Below are 27825 nucleotides of genomic sequence, written 5' to 3' on the forward strand. Positions count from 1 at the left end.
GGGGGCAAGACGCGGGCCGGCCCCGGAGGCCTCGCAGAGGAGCCGGGCCCGGGGCTGAGAGGGCCGGGCCGCCGCGGGGCTCCCCGGCGAGGCCAGGGCGGGGGCACCAGGCGGCTGCAGGCGATGCCTCCCGGGAGCACCAGTCAGCTACAGGCGATGCCTCCCGGGGGCACAGCCAGGCGCCGGCAGAGAGGCGGGACCCGCGGGGCACCGAGCCCTCAGCCGCCGTGAGGGGAGCTGCGGGGGTTACCAGCTCCGCCCCGCAGACCCCCGCCACACCGCGCCGGGCCCAGAAGGCGGAGGGCGAACCCGCGTCGTCCCCACATCCCCCATCTCCTCCCTTCCCGCCCGCCCTTTCAGTGAACCGCCTTCTCCTCTCCCCGCCCCATCCCAAGCCGTGGTCCGCCTCTCCTCCTCCTCCACCGCCGCTGCCTGACAAGGGGACGGGGGCGGCAGCAGCGGTGAGGAGGCAGAGGAGGGTACGAGAAGGCAGGAGGCAGCGCTCGAAGCTCCGCTGGTCCGGGCTCCTTCTCCTGTGTGCGGGGCATTGAGGAGCAGCCATGGTGAAGGTGTCGTTTAATTCCGCGTTGGCGCAGAAGGAGGCAGCGAAGAAGGAGGAGGAGAATAGCCAGGTGCTGATCCTGCCGCCGGACGCCAAGGTGAGGGCGGCGGGGGACCGAGCCACTGGGGCCGGCCCAGCTGCGCGGCAGTGGCCAGCGCTCGGCTGGGCTGCGCTGAGCTGAGCGGCTTGGTGATGCCGAGGAAAGGCGCTGGGGACGATTTTATTCTTTATATGCTCTTCCCCAACCCCCCCGGCGATAAACCGCAGCCGGGCCAGCAGGGAAAGCTGCGCAGCGGTGTGCCCTGCCGCCCCTCTCAGCTCATGCTTCTAAAATGGCTGACGGGAGAAGGAGCGTTAAAAGCCCCAGTTCTCCCTACTTTGAGGATTTTTGTGGTAGTTTGGTTTATTTTTATTTATTTATTTATTTTTAGCTCCACAGCACTTGGATCGCGACCAACTCAGCTTTTAAAGGCGCTTTCGTCTCCTTTGCGGCGTCCCGTCTGGACCCGCCGGTCGCGCCTCCATGAGGGGGGTCGGCCCGGGCCAGGGGCTACCCGGGAAGGGGCTGCCCTCGCCCGCCCGCCGCGGTTGTTCGTGGCCGGGCCGATGGCGTCGAGCCCGTCTGCCTGCCCGCTCCCGCAGCGTGTCCCCAGCAGCTGCTTTGCGGTGGGAAGGTCGGGGTGTTCGGGTCAGTGGCGGGAGTTGGCTTTTGTGTAGAAGGCTGTATCGGCTCTGGTCTTCCCACCGGGTTTAAATTCTCTCTTGGCCCCACGGGAAAGTCCGGCAAGCTGCTAGCGAGCTCGCAAACCTCAGACGCTTCAGGGCAAGGATCGCTTGGCCAGGGGTGATGGTTGGAGGTTTGGCCGTGCTTGAACCACAGCGTGTTTTTGCAGAGCTCTGGTGCTTGTGTGTTGCGGCGAACTTCGCCTTGAAACTTGGGTAGGTTTAAAGAAAGGAACAAAGAGCTGCCTCCCCCCGCCCCAAAACAGCACCCAAACTCCAGTCGCGGTCGCCGTCCCTCCGCGTCTCCAAACAGCAACAAAGAACACGTCTTTTAAAGTTTTTGAAGTGCAAAACTGCCTAGAATATAAAGGGGTTTTTTTGTTGTTGTTGCAGCTTCTCTGCTCCCGTAATCAACACCAGTTTTTAATTAGGAGTAGCGTAATTTGTTCTAAGCTCTTTGAAGAGAGAATGAAAACTTGGAGAAGGGCCAGCTGCACATAAACAACATGCCGTGCTGTTTTCATTTGCTTTCACAGTCTTTTGTGCATCGGGCCTCTGAATTACCAGAGTGGATCTACAAAAAAGATAGTGTTTTTGTGATTTCCTGAATCTTTGTGATGAATTTCTGCCTGGGAGGACAGTATTTGTTGAATATTTATCATGAACCAGTGTCCCAGTTAAGGTTTTGCCATGGTTTTGATGGGGACGCGTTTTTCACCTGCAGAACCTGCCGTCTTTTCAAAGCCAAGGGGGATCACAAGATGTTTTCTAGTGACATCTTCCTGGTACAGCAAGTAGTGAAACTTCACACTTCTACTCTGTTTATAAAACTCGGACCGAAGTGTTTAAGTCCTTAGAACACTGTGCCACAACAAAGGAGACGGTATCATTACTCAAGTTACCTGCAATGTCAGGAAATCTGTTAGGTGATCTGTGTGCCTAGCGCTGTTCTCTAGAAGGTAATGGGTTCCCCAAGCCCATTATCAGCAGTAGGGTTCCTTTTGACCCCAGGTTTGGGGAGCAGTTTGACATTGAAGATGTTAACGAGACACAAACTACAAGTCTCAGAAAACGTAGTCCCTCAGAATCCAGATCTGCCCTGAATGATGTTTCCAGATAGCCTACCAGTATGAGCTTGTTGTTCCCACTGCTAAACAAACAAAATACATCTGGCTAATTGTACACTGGGGAGCAAATCTTCCTGACCCTGTCCAGAGACTGACGGAAGTGTGTTACTTGACTATGATTTCCTTAATGCAGAGCTGTAAATTTTTGCAGCTGAGGATGAGATACAGGATCTGCCTTAACTTTGACCCGGTCTTCGTACTGCTTTCCTTGCCTAGATATGAGACTTGCCAACACTTATTAACCAGGTCAAAAGGTGATCTGGTCTCACGGTATCTACTCATAAATGCTTGCACTGTTATCGGGGGATGTACATGCCTGGAGAAGGCTTAAAACAGTCCTCAAATAGCATGCTAGGAGCGGATGCTCTGTACAGATGAAAATTCCAAAAGTGAACAAGCAGTTTTAAGGCACATAAAGCATTTGACATTCTCCTTTACACATATCCATCTTTTCTCAGCAAAACTGCAGACCTACATCTACCAGCATGCAAAATTCTCTTCTATAAGGCTTTTTTTGAGCTTGCATGTTTAAAAGCATAAATAAAAGCAGAGCTGAGTATGGTAGCATTATCTGCAGTTATAGTAGAAAAGTGTATGAAATCCATGCATATTATATCAGCTAGCTGTAGAGGTATTTGGTTCTCTGAATCTGGGAGTTTATTCTCACATCTCAGACAAAAAAAAACCTGAGGGCTGCTGTGTAACTTAATTAATACCTTTGAGGTAAGTGCAAGATCTACTTTTTGAACTTTGCCTTCTCTAATATAAGTGCATGAAAAATTAATGTTTTTCCCCCTCTGCAGGGAACTTCTACCCCCCATGCAGTTCTGTGGAGGGCAGGGGGATAATAAACCCCATCTGGCAAATGTATTATTCATATCGCTTCATTGCTGAAAAACTCTTAGCTTCAAGTGATGTTTGGAGCCAATGAGAACATATCAAGGAGAGTGAGTTCTCGTAGGTTGAAAAAAGGTCATATCTCCAAAACAGTGTAGATGGGACACTTGTTTTCACCTCTCCAGTGTCTTTACAGACTTTGTTTCTGGAGGACAATAAATAGCTCTGGATAATAAGCATGAATATGAAAAATACTGTGAAGCTTTCTTCTATGAAGAAAGTCCTGGGAGGAGTTCTGGGCTTGAACTAAACAGAAACACTTTGGAAGAGGATCAGCACGATTGCACATTCAGAATTTTAGTCAAGAATTCCCAAAGATTTAAGCAAGAGGTATTAGTAAAGCAGTATATGATATTAATGAATACAGCCAAATAGTCTAAAACATCCAGAAAATAAAGATTTGTGGAATCAGTTTTTGGGCTAGTACTTTGATGGCCTTGTTATGCTTTCCCAGTGTGCTGTCATGAAGACTCCCACTCTGTCTGCCATGACAGGATTACTTTCGAGTAGATAATCTTCCTAGGGATTATTAGAAAGTGTTTGCAGCCAAAATATGCTTATGATGCAGCATAGAGATACTCTATCTCATCAGTACTTGCCCAGTAACCTCTAGGTTCCTAAGTAATAGGAAATTAAGTGGCTAAGGGAGGAGAGGAAGATGTGAGAAGAGTAGGGGATGTATCACAGAACAACTTAAAAAAAAGCTTTTGCAGGAGACAATGGTCTTACGTATTGGAGTATATGGAAAAGAGTTAAAAAGGAGTTAAAAAATGAAGACTGCTAATTTCAGTCTCTGCAAAAATCATGTGTCAGTATTATTGGGGGTTGTGAGAGTGGCTCCATACTTACTGTGTGCAACTGTTACCACTCTGCTACCACTATTGGGATGACACTTCTAATTCTTGGCCAAAATACAGAATCCCCTTAGTGAAGGTTCTCAGGCCACATGAATTTTTCAACTTTGCTCACTCTCTGTACAGTAAAGCATTTTATGACCCAGTTTCCCAACAAACAAACAATGTGTGGCATTTTAATATTTCTCCTTACAATAGATGCTTACAGAGTCTGAGGTGGTCCTGAGCGTAGTTGAAGTCTTCAGACACTTTGTAGAGTCTGTTCAAGAGATTAAATTAATTCCTGCCCTAGATTTTTCAGGCCCTCAGAAGCTCTCAAGCAGTTGTTCCTTTGCAGGGCAGGTGGCAACTTTTTTTTTTGGGGGTGCTCATCTCAGGGCATCTTTACCAAATAGAGATTTGTGTATGGAAGCTGTGGATTCACACATGTATCATAGCTGACCTTTGTATATCTGTAGAGAAATTAAAATGTATACATTTTAATGTGTGATTGTTAATGTGTATATTTTAAGAACTTTAAAAGCAGCAGGTTTCTGATGTATTCCTTATGAGAATACTATTACTCAGCACTTTAGAATTAATATATTTTTTTTTGTCTTCAGTTTAGCTTTATCTTCTCTAAAGCATACTATAGTGGCCACTTTGAACAGAGTAGGAGTGTTCGCCTGAGAAATACTGTTGAGAATTTAATGAGCACTATTTTTCCATTTGGAAAAACCCTTAGAATTTGTGTAATGGGTGTTACATGTTTCTGAAATAAAAGTGCTAGCTTTGCAGTTGCTACCCTGTATGTGTGTAAATATGTATAAATATATAATGTATAAATATAATGTGCTATATATACGTTAGTACACACATTAATAAAATAGTCACTTGCTTATGCTGTCAGGAGAGTAGGTTCTTCCGCTTTATGAGACATGTCTATAGATGGGTGTTTTGAGGTTGCTTTGTTTTTTATTTTTTTCTTGGAGGAGGTTTCTTTATTTCCATCCTAGACTTCCTCCAGCCAAATTTTATGTAGGCCTTTCACTAGTTACTATTGGGGAAGGAGCAGTCTCTATTTTCCTCTATTTTCTGCAGTGCAAGTAAGTAATTAAAACAGCCAGCTCCTGCTATATGTCACAGCATTCTGGATTAAGGTATGATTATTTATAAGAGGATCAGCAGTGAAAAAAAATCCTAGCAAAGGGGGAATTTTCTTCCTCCATCTTCTTCCTTACTTCATTAAGACTTTAAGGAAAAGCCACCAAACCTTAGATGAAAACTCTTCAGTTTCAGGCATAAAGGGCACCCAGAATCCTGTTACTTGTTTGGCTTTATGGATACCTGCAAACATAAATTCAGGCAAAATGAGTTTATGGAAATAAGATTTGTGGTTGTTCCTAAGAAAAGAAGCCTTGTGGCTGATAACCATCCCTTCCATCCTTTTACATGGCAAATCTGTGCTACTGGTTAAGTAGTGCAGCTTCCTGAAAACAAGATCACTGTGGTCTGGAGGCATTTGGCTCTCAAGCTGTTCTGTAGAGGTTGCCAACAACTGGGAGAACAATACTAGAAAAACAAGGTCTTAAAAGTTTGTGATGGTCCTCTGAAAAGCTCTCACTATTGAGATATCACATGTGAGTTTAGGAATTTGGAAAGAAATATTAGAAGATTCAAAAAGTGATCTGGAAGAGATAGTGTTGTCCTCATCCTCCCTGGTGATGGAAATGAACCTGTGGGACAGGCGAGTTCTGTCAGTGGTCTGTAGGTCACTTCCGTTCTTCTGCTCATCGCTTCCTGACCTGAATACCAAACAAAGCTTTGGTTTGGAAATCGTACCATTTCCCAGAAGAATTATATTTAATATTTCAAACAGGATGCATTCTGGCAGGCTTCTGTGTTAACTGCTTCCTCAGTTGTTTGTGTCATTTATGTTGTTGGCTCTCTGAGCAAGAGCCAATGTCTACACGGACCATTACAGCTTAAATTAATTCACTGGAGGGATGAGTATAGAGACAATGCAAACACTTTTCACACTTCTAAATAGTTCCACTTTTCAAATTAACAAATTTGTTAATTTACATATTTGGATGACTTATTTTAGTTTGGGGGTTTTTGGTTTTTTTTGGGTTGTGGGTTTTGATTTTGGTGGGGGTTTTTTTGTTTGTTTGTTTTTTGGGCTTAACATTGTCTTGTAGAAAAATTCATAATTAGTTGGAAGTTTCATATAATGCAACATCTAGAAAAACTACCCTGTGCTGTAGTGCATTGTTACAGTTAATGCCGTAAGTACTTTTCTTATGTTCACTTCTGTCTTTCTGTGATGCAATACTCTTTTTTTCTGATAAGCTTCAAGGAACTAGTTTGGATCTTAACATTGCGTAGTGGTATCAAAAGTACCACTGAAATAGAGACTGTTGGAACCAGAAGTTCTGTTGGGAAAAGAAAGTGGGAAAAGCTAAAGATAACTTAGGTGGTTTGTGAAAATGTGTATCAAGAAGAAAGACTGAACTTTCCTGTTTTTTACATTTGAAACAAAAATAGAATCAGTTATATTTTCAAGGGAAATGGTTTAGGATCCTTTGTTATAATGAACTTTACTATAATGAATCTACTGTCATTATAGTAAATAGTCAACCCAAAATTGGAATGTCTATTTCAAGAAAAGATAAATTTCAAAAGACAATTTACATATGAGTTTTTCCTATTAAGTATTTTAGTGAAGTGTTGACAGTTGCAAATATATTCCAACAGCTGTTACTTTATAGACTCAAATCAATTTTCTTTGCTATTTTCATCTGGTTTCCATTTTCTTTCTTATCAGTAATTTAATAAATTTTGATATTAATTGTTATTTGAAGAGAGTTTACAAGAACAGTAAACATACTTACCTTCAGTAATGTTTTCAGTTAACTCTCCCACAGTTGAGATTTTGGAATATTTGTCAGCTTTATACAAATTTTGTATCTAGGGGTCACTAGCTCCAGGCATCAAATAGCTTACATACAAAGGAAATAGTTCTGTCTGATGCTCAGGAAATATCTTTAGAAGCAAATACTGCATTTTAAGTGATATTAATTTGAAATATTCTTTATCCCAAAACCATTGTGAAGTTTTCAAAACATGAGAACTACAGCTAGGATAAGTAATAGTGTGTTCTGTTAGCTAATGCATAATTCCTTTTTATTCTTTCCCCCCCCTCCCATTTATGCTGTGATTGACAAAGGTTGGCATTATCTGGTTTTAGTCTCCTGATCCATATGAATAATACAGCATTCATTTTCTTACTATTTATGTACTGCTTTTTATCCTCAGTTGAAATTACTTTGAATCTACAGATGAAAAGCATGCTAATTTATAAAACTCCCATATCTGTCCTGATTTTACAGATGTGGTTAAACCAAAGGAATGAAATAATTAGTAAGATTGAGCTGAAGTCAGAAATGGTTTTGCAGCAGACATGGCCTAAGGTTAAGACCACAGTGGACATAGAGGGAGACTCCACCTCCTGCCTCAGTGATCCACTCAGCATCAACAAGCACGGGGCCTTTCTGCAGCTGCCTAAAAAACTTAACATGAAAAAAACCCAGCAAAGTAATATTTGCCCAGGAGTTATTACAGAGGTTGTGAGGAAAATAAGCTGGTATTTTGTCTGCAGTTTTCAAATAGTGTGTCTCTGTGTGTATACAAGTATTTTTAGATAGTTTATATATTAATAAGCATATATATTTTTTTATATATATATATCTCCACACATAAAAATAAAACCCACAGGCATTTTAAGAGCAGAGTTCCTTGAATGCAAATCCTTGTATAATTTGTGGTTGTCTTCCTCCTAGGTTTCAGCAAACTCCTACTTTTGATGGTGGCTTTCTGCTGTTTTGAGGGTAGAATGAGACAGTGGTAGGACTGTGGAAGAAGAGTGCACTGGGGAGGTCATTACTGGGAGGGGACAGTGATGTCTGGGTTGGATCTTACACTGTTGCTCAAGCATGAAGGTCTATTTATTTATTTTAGAAGTTACAGTCTATATAGAAACTCGCTACATTTACATCTATGTATGTTTACAATATATAGAACCCCACTGCCTTGCAGGGCTGGCAGCTGAACATGGCTTTTTGAGGCTGCTGCTCAGGGTACTGAGTTGTCCTGTCTGTGGGCTGCCATTTTGGGAAGCTCTGTTGCTGCTTGGTGAGGTGTTTGAGTGCTGACCAGTATCTGTGTTTCTGCAGAGTGTGATGTACTTAGGTCCTGGCTACCAGAGTGTTTGCTCCACTTCAGGCTTTGAATAGTCTAATAGCAGTGAAGTCCTTCAGATTGTTGAAACAGTTTTTACTAAAAAAGGTGTTGTAGTTAAAGGTAAGCCTTTCTACATCAGCTTTTCCCTGCTGAAAATGCTGCAGTTAAATGCTGTTCAGTATTTGCATGTAGAATGGCTTCTACATGGAGAATTCTGCTTGCTGTATGGTACTATGCATTGTAACTCACTAATACATGTATGAGCAAGATATGTTTCTTCAAGGACAGGGCTGTCATTCAGAGAGACCCCAAGCGGCCACAGCAATGGGCTTAACAAAACTTGAGTTTCAGAAATAAATGGAAATTCCTGTGCCCTGTAACAGATTTACCCTTCTATTAGGACAACCTGGGGAATACCTGAGTAGGAAGGTGGTCTGCTTGAGAAAAACTTAGAGCTTCTGGTGGACAGCCAGCTGGAAGTGAGTCACAGCATTGCTGAAGGCTGAGAGCTTTCTGATAAAAAAAAAAGGATATTGTTGTGAGTCCAGCAGGGACCACCATAATGTTTTGGGGCTGGAGTACATGCCCTGATAGGAGTGGCCAGGGGAGTGGGGCTGGTTAAACCTGGAGATGAAATGGCTCTGGCTGGGACTTGACAGCAGCTTCCTGGCATCTGGGAGGTAACAGTGATAGTGTTTATGACAGTGGCCCTAAACTGAAAAAGGAGAGCTTTCAATTGGGTATAAGCAAAACTTTTGCAGTCTGAGGAGAATGGAATGCTGAGTGGGCTGCCCATAGAAGCTTTGAAGTCACAGTCCTTGGAGGTTTTCAAAACCTGACTGGACAAGAGCCCTGAGCAACCAGGACAGGCTTGAGAGTCCACTCAGCTTTTGAGCAAGAGGCTGGACTGGAGACCTCCCCAGTGGTTTCTGTGATGCTGGATTTTACTTCTGAGAGAAACTGAGACAAGGTGGTTTTTACTTGCTTAAGATGATATACCATCTGTGGCTGAACTGGGAATAGACTTATTAAAATCTGAGGCTCAGTGGTGCATATGTGCATGCTAATGAGATCTCTTGGGTGAAAGAGCCATCATCGCTTGGGAAAATAGCCTTGTGAGAAATCTAGGCTAAATCCACATGGCTTTCCACGATAGTGATGTCTGAGATTCAGTCAGTCCTAAGAAAAAAGCAGAGAAATTTCAGGCATAAGATGTGAGCAGGATAAGGAAGAGACAGGAACTGGGAACAGTCAAGGTCAAAAAGATAATTTAGTATTGATCCATTTCAAGTGGAATAGGAACCTTCTAAGTTCCTGTTTTCAAACACTGATCTAATTAAAGATAAAGTTGAGAGAAATATTGCACTTAAAACTATAGATTGACTTACAGTAGTTTTTATGAGTATGGTAGAATGCAAGTCAACTATAACACAAAGAATGCAGTTGGGGAGGAGGGTTTGTTCTGGCAATGTGTAAAAATCAAGCATTTTTAAAATTTGGGACAGTTTTATGAAATGCCATGTTTGACATGTTGTAACCATAAATTACATACTGATTTAGTTTTCTATTAGCAAATGGATTTCTAAAGACTGTCCCATCTAGACTCTTAGGTTTGGAGTTTCTTTTCTTAAAAAATAACCATCCCTGAGGAATCTCTTGCCAGCTACCTGTATAAACTTTAATCTGTGTGTTTTGGTCTATGAGTTCCAAACTGTTGCATCAGATCACTTTTCTTAAAATACTTGAGAGAAGTAGGTGAGGAATGCAGGACAAGTTTCCATCATTCTGATCTGTCAAAATGTACAGGTAAATTCATCAGCATTTATGTATCACATAAAAACCCCTGGCTTCTACCAGCTCTTCACTAGGCAGGCTTAGGAAAACTTTCTGTTTTCAGTACAGTAGAGTGGTGTTTGCAGATCTCTGTGGCTGTCACTGGAACAAGATCTTTTGAATTCAGTATCCAGACATCTTAAGACAACATAATGTTCCAAGTGGTGTAGGCTTTGTTGAAGTTTCCTGTTGTGGGCAAAGGAGGGGAAGGCAAAAGAATCATAAAGCCCCAAAGCAAAGGAAATAAAGGGTACATGGGTCTTCATAACTTATCTAGCACAGACCCAGCACTCCTGGGTTTCTTACTTTTAAAAAAATTATTCATAAATCTTCCTGCATAGTATTACTTAAAAACTGCAGCTGTGTGTTACAGAGTGGTTGAAGTTGGAAGGGACCTCTGGAGTTCTTCTGGTACAAGCCCCCAGCTCAAGCAGGGCCACCTAGAGCTTGTTGCCCATGGACCATGTCCAGACAGCTTTTGAGTATCTCCAAGGATGGAAACTTCACAACCTCGCTGGGCAGCCAGTTCCAGTGCTCAGTCACCCTCACAGTAAAGTACTTCCTGATGTTCAAAAGGAATATAAATAGTATTAAGCTCCTGATGTGCTAATTGCTGCACAGAAAAAGAAAGGAGGGCAGTCCTTGGCCCTGAGTGTTTACAGTGAAAATGCAGGACAAGGCACAGGAATGTTGGTTGGTGGGGCAGGCTAAAGGCATAGTCCTGTGGCCATTAGCCCAGCTCCTCTTCTCCGGAGGGTATGGCACTGGTGTAGTGAATGGTTTATCTTTTAGCAGTGATGAAGGGAGGAAATGAAAATAAGGTGTGCCCAGTACTGCTCCTGTGGCTGTGACCAGAGGACTCTGCTCTGAGGCAGGGAAAGGTGCAGGGGAGGCATAGACAAGGGATAAGGAAATTACAGGAAGACTTGAAAGCACTGGGTTTGGTGGTGAGGAAGGAAATGGGGGGAATCTTGGAACTGTACAGAGACAAAAGGGGCTATTTGGGGAACACAGTTTGGAGAAAACTGTATAATACAGTCTGGGATTAGTTATATAATAGCTGTAGACAGCCTGGGATGAAGATGTAGCCAGAAGCTGTGAATGTGCATCACCTGAAGAAAGTCTTGCTGCCTGGCCTACAAAGACAGAACTTTTAGGACATTTAAATAAGAGTGTTCTTATTGTTTGTTGTTTTGTTTTGTTTTGTTTTGTTTTTTAATTCCCTGCTTTCTAATCCAGGTAACACCAAAGCTAACAATAAAAATAACCAGTCTTAACAATACTGCTTCCAAATTTAATCAAAGCAGCAAGCTAAGTAGTTACAGGCTTCTTCCTTCTATACCTGTCCTCTTTAATTCTTGGCTGCTATCAAGTTTTGTAATCTCTTATCTCAGAATTTGAAGGCAGTGATTCAGTAAATGAGGATTACTCTTCAAGAAAGGTTCTTCTATTGTCCCTTTATTGTGAAGTTGTGGGTGAACTGCTGAATCACATCGTCTGCATTCATTTTGCTGTTGTAATTCTCTTTGGTTTCTTGCAGAGAAATCGAACTCTTTGTGTTTCATCGTGTTTTTGTGTAGTTTCATTTTCTGGTCCCTTTTTCTTGCCTTTTTTCTCCTTTGTTTTTGTTCTCCTTTCACCTCCATCTTTCCTGATACATGTAACTTCCTTACCATCTGCCAGCACTGATTCCCTTTTTAAGATGGTCTTGTGCTGGCTGCTTATATTAATGTTGGGGTTTTTTCATCATGGTTTATGACTTTTGAACCATGAAATGAGTTATTTGACAGGCACCTCAGTTTTTAATAAAACACCTCCATTATTGGGTGAAAGGCAGCATTCAAGTAAAACAAAAATCACCCCTTACTTTGAACCTTGGAAATCTCTTAGGATGTATACAGCAAGCAACACCAAGGTCTGGTTTTCATGTTGTTCTTTAGGCAGAGAGCGTTTGGCAAGATGGAGAAATCCACGTCCATCTCGACAGATGAGGAGCTGGCAGTGCTGCCACAGAAGGGTTGCACTGTAGAGATATCAACTGCACATAAACAACCATAGCTTGTTTTCAGGCTTCATCATCTGCATAGAAAGAATACGTCACTCCTTGTGATAAGTGAGAGATCTCTGAAGCATCTATTGTATATAGAGTCTGTTTTTCTAACTAGCAAGTTAAAGGATCATTGTACTTAAAATTTAAATTTAACTTTATTAGGAAGCATAAAATCGCTGCTTGAAAGTTAGATCAGTACGATGGCCTTCCAGATTCACAGCATCTGCCAAGTAAGAAGTCTTGTGAAAGCCTGCCTTAATTTCCCATCTGCAAAAAGTAATAAATAGAATACCAGGCTTGAAGCAGTCTTCAGGCAGGAATACCATGGGAGGAATGCAGAGCTTTTTCTAAATTAAGTTCGTTTTAAATTGACTGTCTTTTGGGAGTATTTTCTATGGATTTACAAGTCAGAGCAGGCAAGCCTGACCAACAGAATTCAGTTTCTACAGCTGTTGGTCAGTATTTTATGTCAAGACTTTTTAGCCTCCCTCATTAAAAAAAAACCACAACACTTCTAGGGAATATTCCTTAGCTTCTTCCCATTCCATTAAATAAAGCTATAGCTGGTCAATATTTGCCTTTAGGAATCTCAGTCTAACTCTCTGCATTCTGTCCATTTGTGTGATCTGACATGCAAAGGACCTTGAAAGAAAGCTGTTCTGAACAGCTTCCAGCCAGTTCTATCCACACTAATTGTAAGCTTCTGTGTGTGCCTGTATAAAAGATGTTATTCTCAGATGCATAATTATAGATGGTTTGTATATTATTCTGCAGACGTTTTTAGTCATATTTGTAAAACTGTAATACTCTGCATCTGATTCCTCTGTGGATGAAAAATTGTTTGTCAGTTCTGAAAGACAATTCCCCCTCCCAAAGTTATTTTTATTGCTATTGTATCTATTTTTAAATTTGGGCCACTATATTTTGCACAGGTCCACAATGGTCATACAATATTCTGGACATCCCTACTTCATATCCATAGTATCTGGTTTAGGTGGATTCTTACCTAATTGATTCATATAATTTTTAATTTTTTAAAAATCATATAATTGATGTGTCCTTATTTCTTCAAAGGAGCAAGGTCTGATAATCTCACCCATTTTAAATTACCTTGTAAGTTTTTAGACTGCTTTACTGTCATAATGTTAAAGCAATTATATTCCACCATGTACAAAAAGCCACAAGGGGAAACCTAAGTAATTATCAAGTCTAATTAAACACATTTGTGGCTCAGTATTGAACTTTCTTAGAACAATTTTGTGATGTTATCCCATACACGAATTTGGTGCTTCTAAAATTCAGCATTTATTAATAAAAAATTATGGAAGTATTAAAACTGAACTGAAAACAGCAAGAGAATATGTGGCCAGTAGGCTTTAATAACTGCTATTTTTTGCAGGTTTAGAGGTTATTAATTTTTTTTCTTTCAGTCCAGAAACTGTCAATGCTAATTATTATAAATATGTTCTTGTGAGGATCTTCCTGTAACTGAGAGGTGCTTTGGTAAATAGTTTGTGCTGTCATTTGTCCATCTCCAAAGTGTTTCATGGTTCCAGCTACAAGAGAGAGTGCAGCTTTGCATTAGCTGCTGGGGTCACTGCTGAAGGGATCTTTGCTGCAAAGAGCCAATATCTTGTAACTTCTGGAAGAAGACAGATTTGCATCTTTCCAGTCTCAAATAGTAGAGAATGTAATGCTTCTCATTTTACAGGAAAATTGTGCCACAGAGCTTGAAGCTATCCAGATTGGGAAGTTCTGAACCATTTAATTTTAACACTGTGGATTTTAGTGTACAAGTGGCAGAGAAATGCTTCTGTTTCATGTCTTGTCCATGGGAAATAGGCTAATCAAATGTTTTCCAATTACAACAGTCAGCTCATCGAGGGAAACAAGGCAGTATTGGGCATGCATCCAGTTCCTCCTAAGGCATTTTGCATCAGAGATGAATTCTCTGGCTTCATCATAAGGTTGAGGATTCTCCAGGGGGTTGGATGGGGCAGGGATGAAGCAGAAGAGGGGAAAGGAAAGGACCAGGACTGCTCTGATCAAGTATTGCTGCTCACAGAAATAGAGAAGCATGCTTTTAGAGGTCAATATTCACCTCAAGTATATGCTGCTTTCTTTTGTCAGATACCTCTGGTGATGGAAAGCTGACCTAGAGAAAAATCAGTCATTGAAGCTGCAATCTCATGTTGTGCTCTGCCTTCAGAAGCTGATGCTGCTGTCTGGGAACAAAGTGAAGTCCTAACCATGTGAGGAGAGGCACGAAGTCAGCACTGTCCCTCTTAGTGGGGATCCAGTTTCACTTAATGATTTTTCTTTCAGAACACGAGTGACCTGGAAGAAGGGTGAACATCCATCACACTTTGTTCTCTTGCACTGCAGAGGGTCAGATTTATATACTGAGGGATGAATTATTCTTTTGGGTCACTTCAGCCCAAAAAGAGCTGTCATGGCAACAATAGAAGAGGTTAGCCAGCTTAGCCATGGGACAGCTACTAATAGGAGTATAATTTGGCTTCAGAGGTTATGTATAATCTTAGTTTGAGATGGTTTTAAACTGTTTGATGGTGTATTTAGTTTTCAGTGTCATGGTTCCTCTGTACTAGGATACAAGTGTCCTAAGCAAGAAGTGAAGCTGGTTTTGAACTCCTGCTCTAAAATCTTCTGTTTTCAGTAGGTTGTGGATAAATCAACTCAGCAGGCAACTACAAATGGAAAATATGTTAGCATTCCACCATTGTGGATGCCTTAAGAAATAACAATTATAAAACTTAGCTGCTGGTAGAGAGTTAAAGAATTTGTATTACTTCTGTCATCTCATATTTCAAAGCAAAATTATTTAGGGTGGAATACAGATAAACTTGTCCTTCAGGTTCCTCCTAGTGTGGTAAAAGTTACTTTGCTTTTTCTGATTTCTTTTTTTGACTTATGCAAAATTAATTTGACATTAATCCTCATTTCTGGGTAGATATTCACGCTGTGGATACCTTCTGAACCACTTCTCAGATGTGTATTTTGTAAATCTGTATGAATTTACAGAAAGATGTAGGAGTAGAAGAGGCAGTTATTCCACTAATGGATAATTCTCCTTAGAGTGAAAAAAGGAGGCAGGAGGACAATGGCACATTAAAGCTGCACTAGGAAAGAATAAAGATACTTTTTATATATTCTTTGCTAGGGAATATTTTGGCACTGTATCTCAGAGCTAGTTTGCTGTCAGTTTTTCTGACATCAACTTACAACGATTAAATGACATCTATTTTTAAAAATTTAAATCAAGTGTCCTTTATGCTTTGAAATATCTAGGGAAATAGTTACCTAATGTTACAGGGCAACATAAAAATAAAAATCCTTGTTTTACCTGGTTTAGATTTATAATTGGGATGGTTTATAGAAAAATCCACGGTGAATCTTAACCTGACCTCAAAGTTAATTAGATTACCATGGGTATTACGTCCTGTTCTCAGACTTTGCAAAGAGCTAGGTTAAAAACCACAGTTTGTAATCCTTTAATTCTTTACAATTAATTCCTTAAACAATTAGTGATGTAAAAAATTTTAAAAGTTACTGTTACTGGTTACTTGTCTTTTCAGTCTGCATTTTCAGTCCACACCAACTGTTTTCTGTCCACTCTTAATTTGTCTTATAATGCATCCCAGGAAGGTTGCTTGGAAAGGGCCTTTGGAAGTAATTTGGTCCAACCTCTTTTTAGAAGCAGGATGGTTGCTAAAGCAAGATCAGCTATGGTTTTGTCTAGTTGGGTCTTGAAAACCTCCACAGATGGAGATTTCACATGATTTGCTGTTGTGTAGTTTGCGAGGTAATATAATACAAACTTTGTGAAATAGCTTCAGAGTTTTACTCAAAATATGTCTGAATTAGATTTTGGCAGCTGTTGCTTGCCAAAAGAAGCTTCATTGCCACTTCTGTATGTGTATGTGCCACTTCTGTATGTATGGAAGATAATTGCAGTGAACTCTAAAGGTGGGGTTCATGTCACCTAATTTTAGCAACATACGACTTAGCTACCTCGGTTGTTAACCAAGGAATCTTCCCAGGTACTCAGGGAGAAGAAAGACTTAATTCTCCCTCCTGAGGATGGTTGGAGTGAGTCATTCTAAGGAAGCTGCTGGTTTTCCCCACCATTTACAAGTGTGGTCCCCTTTCCATTTGGTGTCAGATTTGCTTAGATAGCTTTGGCCAGATGAGGAGAATTCCTTCCACACTGGACCAAGGCAGTGTGGGGACTGCAGCCACAACTTTGTTCACAAAGTAAGATGCAATCCTAATTTAAAAAGAACCCATATGAGGCAGAACACTGACTGGCAGCCAAGCTATCAATTCTTTCTCAAGAATTTCCTTCATGCTGTACCTCTGGTTTTTGGTTAGGGGGTTTCTGTTTATTTGGCCATACTGATTTTGTCATCATGCTACACTGTTGGGGTTTTTTTGGTTGCAAAAGGGTAATGAATTGCTTTGTATTTATTTTAATTCTGAGATTTTTTCCCTATGATTATCAGGACTTGGAAGAGGATGACTCAAAGATTTTTTTTCTGGTTGGATTTTTTTTCTTGTTGTATGTGAGTTATGCAAACACTCGAGGGAGAGAAGAGCATTGTGATGTGACTGATACAGGGAAGATTTTGCAAGAAGCATTTTATTGCTTAGGATGCCTGTAGAGACTGCATGGTTATGGAAACCAGTGCCCCAGAGGGAAAAAATCCTGTCATTCCTTTAGCATAACATGCACAGCAGATAACCTGTGGCATGGCACATGCTGTCTTAGAGCAGAAAAATTCCTGAACTACAGCTTACAAAGTACCTTTTTTTCGTTGCCACTCCTGTTGTTCTGCTAGCAAAGAAGTGGTTAAGTCTCTTTCTTCCCAATGTCTCAACATAGGAAAGGCTGTATTTTACTCCTACTACCTTTCATCTTTTGTTGGTTCTTCAGGTTCACTTAAATTGCTTATGCAAAAAAAAAAAAAAAAAAAATCTGACCCCTCTGAACAGGCTCCCTCACTTTACTGACAATGTATATTTTTTTTCCTGCTATCTGCAAAGTGGCTTACTGTGTTACTAGGTATCTCAGGAGATTTTATTCTCTTTTTCTCTTAAGAATTAAGTCTGCCAATGACAATGGCATGAAAAGTGACTGTTAGTACAAGTTTTCCTAAACCTCATCTTAAAAAAATCTGTTCTAAACTTTACCAAATAAAACACATTCGTGGCCTTTGCTGATGGATGCAATGTTTGTAGTTGCTGGGCCTGAAGTCTCTGCTCTCCTGTGTGTCTTGGGAACAACGTGGTGAAGGTCTCTGTGATGCATTGCAGGACCCTGAGGATGCTGTGCCTGTTGGGCAGAGGAGGGCCTGGTGCTGGTGCATGTGCTTTGGATTGGCATTTATGCTGGCTGGTGTGATCCTGGGTGGTGCCTATCTGTACAAATACTTTGCATTCCAGGTGAGTCAAATTCATTGTATTATGGGAGGGTTGCATTTTTCTCCCTTATGCTTTATGTTTAGAAGAGGGAAGAAGAGCAACAAATTAAACCAGCCTTGCTGCTCCCATTTTTGTCTTCCTAAACCTTCAGCTTTTCTAAAGGCAAAGTGTATGGCCAGCTCTGAAGTTCCCTATTGGCAGAAGAGGGCAGGAGCAAAGCTGACAAAGAAAAGGGAGCAACAGAAAACCTTATTTTGCAGAGAAAGGATTAATCTAAATAGGACTTGGGTTTAGGAACCCCAGTGGTGCCCCAGATTTCACCTGCTTTCTCTGCTCTTCTGCTGTGCTGAATACTGGAAATAGATTAACCCTTTGAAAGCCTCCTTGCTTGACTCCAGATTTGCTAGAATCATGCAGTACAGCAAAGGGAATGCTGGTCAAGTGTCTCTCCTCCTTCTCCTAGCCCTCTCAGAGATGAGAAAAACAGGCTTTACAGGAGACCTGGGAGAAGCACAGTCAGCATGGTTAAACATCCTCTGTCAGATGTAATGCACACTGACAAGATCAGACCTCTGGCAAAATGTATTTTCAGTCTTTGTGACTGGCACTGAGGCAAGAGGAGCTCTGCAAAGGCAGTGGTGCCAGAGAAGTGAGTATTTACCTGAAATCTGGGAGATCTGAGTTAAGCATTGTCTTCCTCAGTGGGAACTGTCACTGTGCAGTAGTAGATGTGCTGGGTTCTTACCAAAGTGGTGCCAGCAAACCCTCCGTCCTTCAGAAATTGCTGGGGTTGCAAGATGCACAGGGTCAGAAAGGGAGAATACAAGCAAAACATTACTCCCTCTATCCCACTGGTTAGTGCACAGTTTCTGCAAGGCAGGAATTCTGTGTTCCTGTCCCTGCTCCCAGAATTATTTTTTTAAAACCATTTTCGTAACTTCTAATGGAGAAAGCAGAGTGATTAAACATAAAGTCATAGAATGGTTTGGGTTGGAAGGGACCTAAAGATCATCAAGATCCAACCCCCCTGCATGGGCAGGGACATCTCCCAGCAGACTACATTGCACAAGGTTTCATCCAGGAGAAATTCTTGTTGAACTTGCAGTTTACAGTTTCTGGCTATTGTGGTAACCTAATCTACAGGGGAGCAGTAGCAAATGATTCTTAAAGAGCACAGTTTATCTTGGTGAATGGCTCAGGATAGCTGAAGGCCTTGTGGTATCACTAATGTGTGTTTCATCAGTGCTTAGCACCTCAGTGCTCCACCTTTCACACACCAGCTTGCTAAAATTGAAAGTGCTGTTTAATTGAAACCTGTGGTACTCGTTTATGAGTCAGATCTGGGTTGAAGGAAGCATTGAGGAATTGAGCTAACATTACACCGAAGAAGTTTTCAGTGTAAAACTTTAAACTGATGGTGTGTGCATAAATTGTATATTTCTAAAACTATCTGGCCTATAAAATTGGTATATGGCTGCCTCTGACTCAGGACTTTTTTTTGCAATTCACTTAAGATATGTATACTGCCATATATACTGTGACAGAAGGACACAATTTTTTAAAAATTCCTTTTTATTACTTTTTTTGTCTTTGAACTGACTTGCAAAACTTCCAAAGCCTTGCAAAAGTAAGCATCTTCACAGAACAGCTGAGATTGAAGGGGAAACTTTTGAAATTATGTCTGGCTCAACCCCTTGCTGCCAGCAGAACCAAATTCAGAGTTAAGACTTGCATTTTAAAGATGATTTGGATGACCAGTTTCAACATTTTAAATTATAATTACTGACTGCAGTTAAGTATAATAATAATAATAATAATAATAATAATAATAATAATAATGTGCATGAATATAGAAATAGAAACTTAGCTGTGATTCTAAAACCAAGGTGCAATGTGCCACAGATAATAGATGCATATTAGAAGACTAGATTTTAAGAACCTGCTTTTGGAATCCTGTTTTCCCAGAATTCGAGGGAAGAACTCCCTGTGGGTTCAGTACAATCAAGTTTTTACCCGTGGTAGATAGAAACTGGCTCCTACTTTGATGTATGGATCAAATTAGAGGGAAAACATTTCATCTAGGCTGACAAGTTTTTCTTCTCCAGAGTGCTTTGAGAATTTTAAGTTTTAAGCTTCTATCAAGTTCTAACGATTTTGGTTTGGTGTTACTATCTTTCAGCAGGGTGGTGTGTATTTCTGTGGAATAAAGTACATTGAAGATGGCTTAAGTTTACCTGAGTCTGGGGCAGAGGCTCAGAGTGCTCGTTACCACACGATTGAGCAAAACATTCAGATCCTGGAGGAGGAAGATGTTGAGTTTATCAGTGTGCCAGTCCCTGAGTTTGCTGATAGCGATCCTGCTGATATCGTCCACGACTTCCACCGGGTAAGATGTATTTCTGAAGAGGTTGAAAGCATTTAAAACTTGAAAAATGTTCCCTCTCAGTCATCCTGATAAATGTACTCCCTAATTATTGTGGTGGGGTAAAGTGGAGGGTGGAGGAGGCAGCAGAAACATTTTGATCAGCAGCAGGCTGCAAGCAGTTATTAACCGGGCACATAAAGTACAGCGTTTTACAGTCATCATGAGATAGTTTGTAAACCACCATTTGCAAATATGGTTCTGTTTTTAGAAGGAGAAAAATCTTAGAGCTCTTTCTTTCCTGAGTATGAGGAAACAAAGAGAACATAGTTCTTGCTGTGCCAAGTCCACCGAGCCAGATTTTCACCAACTGCTGTGGAGCCAAGGGAAGTTTAGAATGTCATAGCTTTGACCCCAGCTTGCAGGGGCTGGTTTTATCTGACATCACTTGGTATGTTCAGGCACCCCTAGAAGCTGCTCTCATTGCATAGCTCAGAAAGAACTAGCTGACTGACCGTGGAAGAGAGGTGGTTTTCCAGATGCTGCAGGAAGCCTGTAAGAATCAGCCTTCCTCATGCACTGCAGGCTACTGGCATTCCTAAAGGCAAGGACCCAGGGTATCAAGGCATAGGAACATCTTTGATTGATAGGAATTGTGGTAATAAATTTTTGGGAAGGCAGTTAACAGGCCTGCAGCTCTCAGTATCAACGTCAGAGCCATAAAACAGTGATAAGCCCTTCTTTTCTGTATCAGCCCAGTGGAAACTGTCTGATAGCAATGAAATGTTCTCCAGCTGGTTTTCAGGAAGCTAATTTTCTGTGAAAATTTGAAAACTTCACTGCACAGCTTTTTTAAGCAAGGATGAAAAAGAAGAATAGGGAGGCATCCTGGGTTTTAATGCAAACCTTGGAGTTTCAACTTTATGAGGCAAAATAAGTGCTGCCTATCAAATACTCATAACCTGATTCAGAGGAAAACACGGCTCACTTGAGCTGTGTAATTTTATAATATTCCTGAATATATTTAGGGAGCTTCTGCTAAGAGTTAGAGCAAAGCCTCCAAAGAAACAAAACCAGAAAAAAACCCAAAACAAAAGCAGTATGTTAGAAGTGAATAGGAACAATATAATATTATAAATTTGCTTTTTGATTTAATGGGTTAAAGGCTTTGCTCTAAAGGTCAGTGCAAGGATCATTTGCTTTATGCACAGCACTTACTCTCATGTAATGAGATTGGTTGAACTGATGATTGCTGTCCTGGTACTGTCTTGCTGCTCAGTATTTTATACATGTCTGCAATCTTAGAGCTTTCAGCAGCTTGAGATAATGTCTTCTTTAGCAGGAGCAGATGCAGTAAAACACAGTTCAGTGAGCAGAGACATTTGATTAATCAGGAAAATTCCCTGGGCTGTTGTATCTCTGTATTTATCAAATAATGGCAAGTATTACAGTTCAAGTATCCTAAAAAAAAAAATAAATCAGCTATTAATAATCATTAACACTTAAAGTCAGTAGTATTTTTGAAAATAAAAGGATTTTTGTTGCATTATCTGTAACTATTTTTTTCTTGTATATTTTGTTCTTACCAGCAGCTTTTTACTTTCTGCTAGAACAAAAAGGTTTTTGCCCTGTTGCTTCAGAATGCAGGTACTAGGAATAAATGAATACTGTACCTGATGACCTAACAGATCAGATACACCTTTGTAATTTCATTATTGGAGTGCATTTGATTTACTCATTGCCTGCTGCCTTGCACAAATCCCTGTCATAGGTTTCAACTCTCGGGAAGACAGCTTTTTATTTCTGCATTTTTCTACTCTCAAATTGAGTTTGTTGGACGGACCTTCTAGTGAGTAAAACAACAATTTGAAGAACACCACAAGGCAACAGCAGATTAGCAAAGTCTGTATGAAATTGTTATGATGTATTTTGATGAAAGTAAATATTTCCTCAACAGAGACTCACTGCCTATCTTGACCTTAGCCTGGATAAGTGCTATGTGATTCCTCTGAACACTTCAGTTGTTATGCCACCAAAAAATTTCCTGGAGCTCCTCATCAACATCAAGGTATGGTTAAATCGTAAGCAATTTGTTCTTAAAACAGGGAAAAAAGATAGTTCTTTTTTTTGCCAGAAGTCTGACACTCTCACTTGTGTTGGAAGCTTAACAAATCAGTAGAGATCTTCTGTAAAGAGAGAAGTCTGTCACCTTCTTAGTTAATTATCTACAGTCATGAAGGAATTATAAATTCAGAGGAAGGCAAGTTTCCATAAAACAGGTATGTGCTGGAATGAGACTGCTCAGCTGAGATGTACTGGGAAACCCTTTATTGTGGGCATTGTGTAAAGCACAGGTCTCTACTGCCCCTACTTTGAGCAGATGCAGTGGCTTGAGAGGGATGTGTGTGAGGTCTGATGGATCTGCCCTCTGTGCTCAGGAGAGCTCTGCATGTGGTGGACTAGCACTGCATGTGAGTTCATGAGGTTTCCAGCAGCCTTAAGATGGATCTTTCTGTTTCCAGGGAGGATTTGTAGGAGTGATCAGGATTGCTTATCAGGATGATAAGCAAAGCCCATTTAAGCAAGGGGCTTTTTAGTGTAGCCAGATTTCTGGTTTTCTGAGCATCAGACCTTTGTTGTCCTTAAAAACAGGGACTGTGGAAAGGACTGAGATTCAATCACTGAACAACTGAAAATGAGTTTTCAGTATAAAGTTCTGGGAGCTCTTCATCACTTCCCAGCAGGGTCTGATAACTGAAAGCTACTGCTGGGCTTGTGGTGCTGGTGCTGGCTGGCTTGGTGCCACCACAGGGACACACTGTTCTGTTAGTAATAGTAACTGTGTGAAATGTAATGGCCTGTGAAATTGAGGAGGCCACAGCAGATAATTTAATGAGGTCTCATACTACTTTATTATATATAATCTTTTTTTTTTTTTTTTTTTTTTTTTTTTTTTTTTAAGCTCTTGCATATATATGCTTTAAATGCAGATTTATATAGTACTTAACTTGTTTTTCAGCCTTCTGGTTTCTTTACAGAACAGCAAAAACACTCAGGTGGGGAAGAGAGCTGATAAGCTAACTTGTGTCTAAGACTGGGGAGAGTGTTTTAAATTTGATTTTACTAGGATTTTATAACTTTAGAATTGTTAATACCATCTTTGGGTTTACATCTTTGGAACAAGGCTTTGAAACTAGGGGCTACAGGAACAGTTTTACCCATTTCTCAGTAGTTCATGTATATATATAAATCCAATGTGAAAAATTACTTCACAAGTAAGTCCTGTGCTGCTTTTTTTGCTGCCCATTTTGAGATGAGCTATTAAAGTACACTTTCATTTCTTGACTATAAAGATCAGGTGGTGCTTGTAAAACACAATGGCCCCAGATTTTTCAACTTTGTGTATGTTGTTTTGTTCCCATTTTTAGTTCCCACAAATTCCAGTATTAAAATCCGTTCATTTCCTAGTTTGTAATTAGAACTAAATCAAATATGCTTGGTTTACAAGTAAGAGGATAACCAGGATAATTTCATTTAATTGAAAATCTGTGCAAAAACAAACTGTTTTGATCACTGTCCCCAATAGTGAGTGCCCTAATTTTATGAGACATCTGTTTAATTCTCATTGTAGTAACAAAAAGCTGTGGGCATTTGCTGTCTCAGAAAACCAGGCTAAATGTTTTGTAACTGAAATTTTGAAAACTATTCTGCAGATATATAAAGTGAATAAATTTTTGTTTTCTGTCCTGCAGTCACGCTGGTTGCACATGGAAAAAAAATGTATGAAATTAAAGTGCTCATTCATTAAAAGGACCTCTGAATACACGCAGAGGCCATTTTATGAAAATGGAGGTGCTCTAGGCTATTTTGGTTTTGGGTTTTTTTGGGGTTTTTTGTTTGTTTTTAAAAAGCCATAATCCCAGCCTAAAGAACCCCATTTTGCTTGAATATGCAGACAGTGAGAGGCCTCCTTTCCTTGGGGGACAAGGATGAAGCCCAGGTATCCACAAAGGTTCATCCAGCTCATTCCCATTGTTGAGCCAGCCACCCAAATTTAACAATACGTGACGCACAGGACATCTGAAAGATGATGATATTTGCAGTTATGGTGGATCCCAGTGCTGGGTAATTACTCCTGCAGCAGATGGGTGGAGGAGCTTCCTGCACTGAGCTCCCCTCCTCCTCCTGTGCCCTCTGGGAAGGCCACGGATGCTGGGTCCAGGGAATGAGTGGTTGGGGAGGTCCCAGGGGATCTGCAGTTTGGAGGACAGGAGCCCAGTGATGTCCTCACAGGCTGCCCCAAGTCCTCAGCACAGCTGCCCACCCTGCTGGCTCCCTTGCACTGCTGCTTTGCTCTGAGGCTCCCTTGGGCTTCCCTCCTGGTGTATGATAGACCAAGAGTTAAGATACAGTAATGTACAATTACTTAATTGCCTACTAATGAGTGGCATAATTTGGGAGTTTGAAGTCTTTCACGCTCTTATTTAAAGAAAAATAAAAATTGCTGTCGATTTCCTCATGGTGTGTTATGAAGAAAATGTTTATACTTTTGAAGTGAATTTTATGCAGTCTGTCCTTTCTTTAATTATAAAAATAGCACTTAGATTCTCAACACGTCACTTGGACTGAAAAGACAGTCTTGTTTTGCAGTGGAATTTTCGAGTTGTTTATTTTCAATAAAAATATAGTGATCTTTCACCACAGCAGCTGAATTTGTTTCCCCAAGTGGTAATTTAATTTTTAGAACATAAGCAACACTTTCTCTACTGCCACAAAGTAGAACCACCCTAGCAGGATTTCTTAGATGAAGTAATATTTAAAAAAAGTTGATGATTATTTACCAGTGGCAGTATTAGGAAGTAATCTGATAGCAAAGTGCGCGCATCTTCAGCTGTGTACCAGTGACTCTTGCACAGAGCTGGATTCCTCCATCATTTCAACAGTGACAAAGTGACACTGAAGGGACTAGGAGAGGCTTGGGAAGCCTTTGTGTGTCATCATGGCTCTTCCCTTTTTCACTGTACTACCATAAAACACCTGATATGCCACCATGGCTTTTTAATACCTTTCTGTATAAACAACTCTGGGATTCACCGGAATACTTGATGGAGCTAGATGGTCTCATCTTACATTTGGTTTGAGAGTTGTGATTCATACTGCAAATATGTTCAAGGCTTCCCAAACCCCTGGGATGCAACTGGAATATACTGCAGCTGGTGTACTTCATCAGCAGGAGTATCTCCATGGAGAGCAACTCCTGTCTGAAGTAGTTCCCACTGAGGGCTGTTGTGAATTAAGTGAAAAATGCGGATGATAAGTGCGGGACTGATCCATGAAAATGGGATGCTCCTGGAAAAAACGTCTCTCTCTGCTGAAGACTGATGTTACTGTAGCAGGAGGGCAGTGGATATATACAGTAGTGGAAGTTTTGTGACCCTTTTGAATATAATTGTTACGTATTTCTGTAGTGCAGTGCAGTCACATTTGCACATATAGAATAAAGTTCCGTGGGTAAAAAAAATATTTTGAAAGAGCACAAAGAAGGCATCTCGGAGATGTGTTAAAGGAACACATCACAGTGGTTTTTGTGTACTGAAACCATGAAGAGATGGCTTTTCACAGAAGTCTTACATTTTTATTCAACAGGCTGGAACATATTTGCCTCAGTCCTACTTGATTCATGAACAGATGATTGTCACTGATCGCATTGAAAACGTGGATCAGCTGGGATTCTTTATTTACCGCCTCTGCCGTGGCAAGGAAACCTACAAGCTACAACGCAAGGAAGCCATGAAAGGTAAATGTTCTTCCTGCCATCTTTTGCGTTGGCAGAAGGTTCAGTGCTGCTTGAGTTCAATAAATAGGCTTGATTATGTTGAAAAGAATGACTCTTATTAAAGCAAGGGTTGCGTATTGCACTGACTGGCTCTGTGGGCTTAAGTACAGCTGATATTTTCTGTGTAGGTATGGAAATAAGTAATCTTACTGTGCAAAAGTGCTCAAGGCCCCAGTGAGCCAGGAGCTGCTGAAAAGTGTGTGTTTCGTGGGTATGTTTTCTGGCATTCAGGGTTTTATGCTTTTATTTAATCTTCTTTCATTACCTACCACCTCCTTCTCCCCAGAAAAACAAGACAAAAAATCCCTTTAATATATGAGAAGACTGTGTAGCATTGCTGTCAAAGTCCAGAAATGCAGGTTCTTTTTTGTCATTAAAGCCATCTATAAATTAGTCCACATCTTCCTCTTTGCACCACTGTTTGTAAGAGTTGTCTTCACAGTAAAATTGTAGTGCTTGATACTTCTTAATTGAAAATGTTTGAAAAACATAATTTGTAAAAGTCTTGACAAGCTACTAAATAGTGCCTTAAAATTTTCACTCAGAATTTACTCAAACTGGTAATTTTTATTTTACTTTTTTTAAATGTATGGGATGTGCATGTGCACGCTTGAAGCGGTTTGGGTTTTTTTGACCTGGCTGCTTGAAAAAAGAAGGGAAAATATTTTATAAAAATAATTCAGAGCAATGTTTAACCGGAAAATCTGATTCAGAATTTAGTATGTGGTAATAAATGATGAGCATAGGTTGGTGGTAGGCATTAGTTTGGCTAAAATGTGGTTAAATTCTGTCTCCGATTCCCAGATGTTGTTCACATACTACTAGTCCACTCTTTTTTCTTATGGTGGTCTATTCCTTTGCTGTTCCCTCTCAGATCGCCACAAGCATTTCTACAGATGGACAGAGAGGGAGATTGGGAACTGATGTGGGTTAAAACAAGCTCTAGTGCAGGGGTTTGGCAGGTTGGTTTTAACTAAACCAGTACTGTGACTTAGTTCACTGCACCTTTAGCATCATCGCCTGCTTACTGATTTTCTAAATATGAATGTGGGCCTATGTGGGGAGAGGGGGATCACAGAAGGGTAGGTATGATTTCTCATTATTTTGTATCTAATATTATATAGCATATTTCTGACATCTTATTATAACAAATGTAAAACAACTCAATTTTTCTTCACTAATACAAACAGGTATTCAGAAGCGTGAAGCCATTAACTGCCGAAAGATTCGACACTTTGAGAACAGGTTTGCCATGGAAACACTCATCTGTGAACAGTAATGAAGAATATTACTGTTGCAGGAGACTTAAAAAGTACAGTATGACCCCACCCTTTGTATTGTGTGCAGTGATTATTTTTTAAAATCTTCTTTTATGTAAGTAGTGGACAGGGCTTTATTGCTGAACACCTTCCATACTTTTCATCTCATGATACATGTAAAAATCAGTATGTTTTAGTTCTTTTCCTTATTTTCAGGTGTGGTGTTCTTATATTTGAATAGCAATTGTATAAAAACTTAGTTGCTAGTGCATTTCATGTGATGAATCTTGAACACTAGAAAGAAGAGGAAGTCTTTGAAATATCCACCGGTTTTTAATTAGGTAAAAATTTAAAAGAATTATTAATGTACAAATGGACTGCAAGAGCTACTTCTAACTGTAATATTATCTGCTATATAGTTTGTTACAGCATATAGATAAATCTGTATTTGACTCTCCCTAACAAAGTGCAATTTGTTTTGTTTTTAAAATATTGTCATATTTTCCTTTTTAGATTAATTTCTGACTCGATGTTTTAAAATGACAAGTGTTTGCTGTAACAATCTTCTAGAAAATTAAGAAGTAACTTATGTTACTAACTTGTATATAATCCATGTATGTGCAATGGAAAATAAACCTTATAAAGCTGTTTGTCTAAAA

At 40.4% G+C, this 27825-nt stretch overlaps 1 protein-coding gene across 2 annotated transcripts; it reads left to right on the plus strand.

Moving 5' to 3' along the window:
* The first annotated feature begins 362 nt into the window (after positions 1 to 362).
* On the plus strand, positions 363 to 27825 carry ITM2B (integral membrane protein 2B). 2 transcript variants are annotated; one of them, XM_030454624.1, is made up of 6 exons: positions 363 to 659; positions 17602 to 17730; positions 19892 to 20095; positions 22029 to 22139; positions 25718 to 25868; positions 27098 to 27825. In XM_030454624.1, exons 1-6 carry the CDS (start codon positions 561 to 563, stop codon positions 27184 to 27186), a joined length of 783 nt encoding a protein of 260 aa, XP_030310484.1. In that variant the 5' UTR covers positions 363 to 560; the 3' UTR covers positions 27187 to 27825. The 2 variants fall into 2 exon arrangements, with proteins under 2 accessions (XP_030310484.1, XP_008491009.1); XM_008492787.2 differs by having other exon boundaries at positions 366 to 659; positions 19889 to 20095.

The sequence above is a fragment of the Calypte anna genome, chromosome 1, assembly GCF_003957555.1.
Source record: "Calypte anna isolate BGI_N300 chromosome 1, bCalAnn1_v1.p, whole genome shotgun sequence".
Taxonomy (NCBI): domain Eukaryota; kingdom Metazoa; phylum Chordata; class Aves; order Apodiformes; family Trochilidae; genus Calypte; species Calypte anna.

Bases quoted from the DNA above. Each gene is read 5' to 3' on its own strand.
- ITM2B (XM_008492787.2), top strand. From the start codon at position 561: ATGGTGAAGGTGTCGTTTAATTCCGCGTTGGCGCAGAAGGAGGCAGCG. The intron at 17,731-19,888 runs GTGAGTCAAATT...ACTATCTTTCAG, and splicing joins ACAAATACTTTGCATTCCAG to CAGGGTGGTGTGTATTTCTG. The intron at 22,140-25,717 runs GTATGGTTAAAT...TTTATTCAACAG, and splicing joins AGCTCCTCATCAACATCAAG to GCTGGAACATATTTGCCTCA.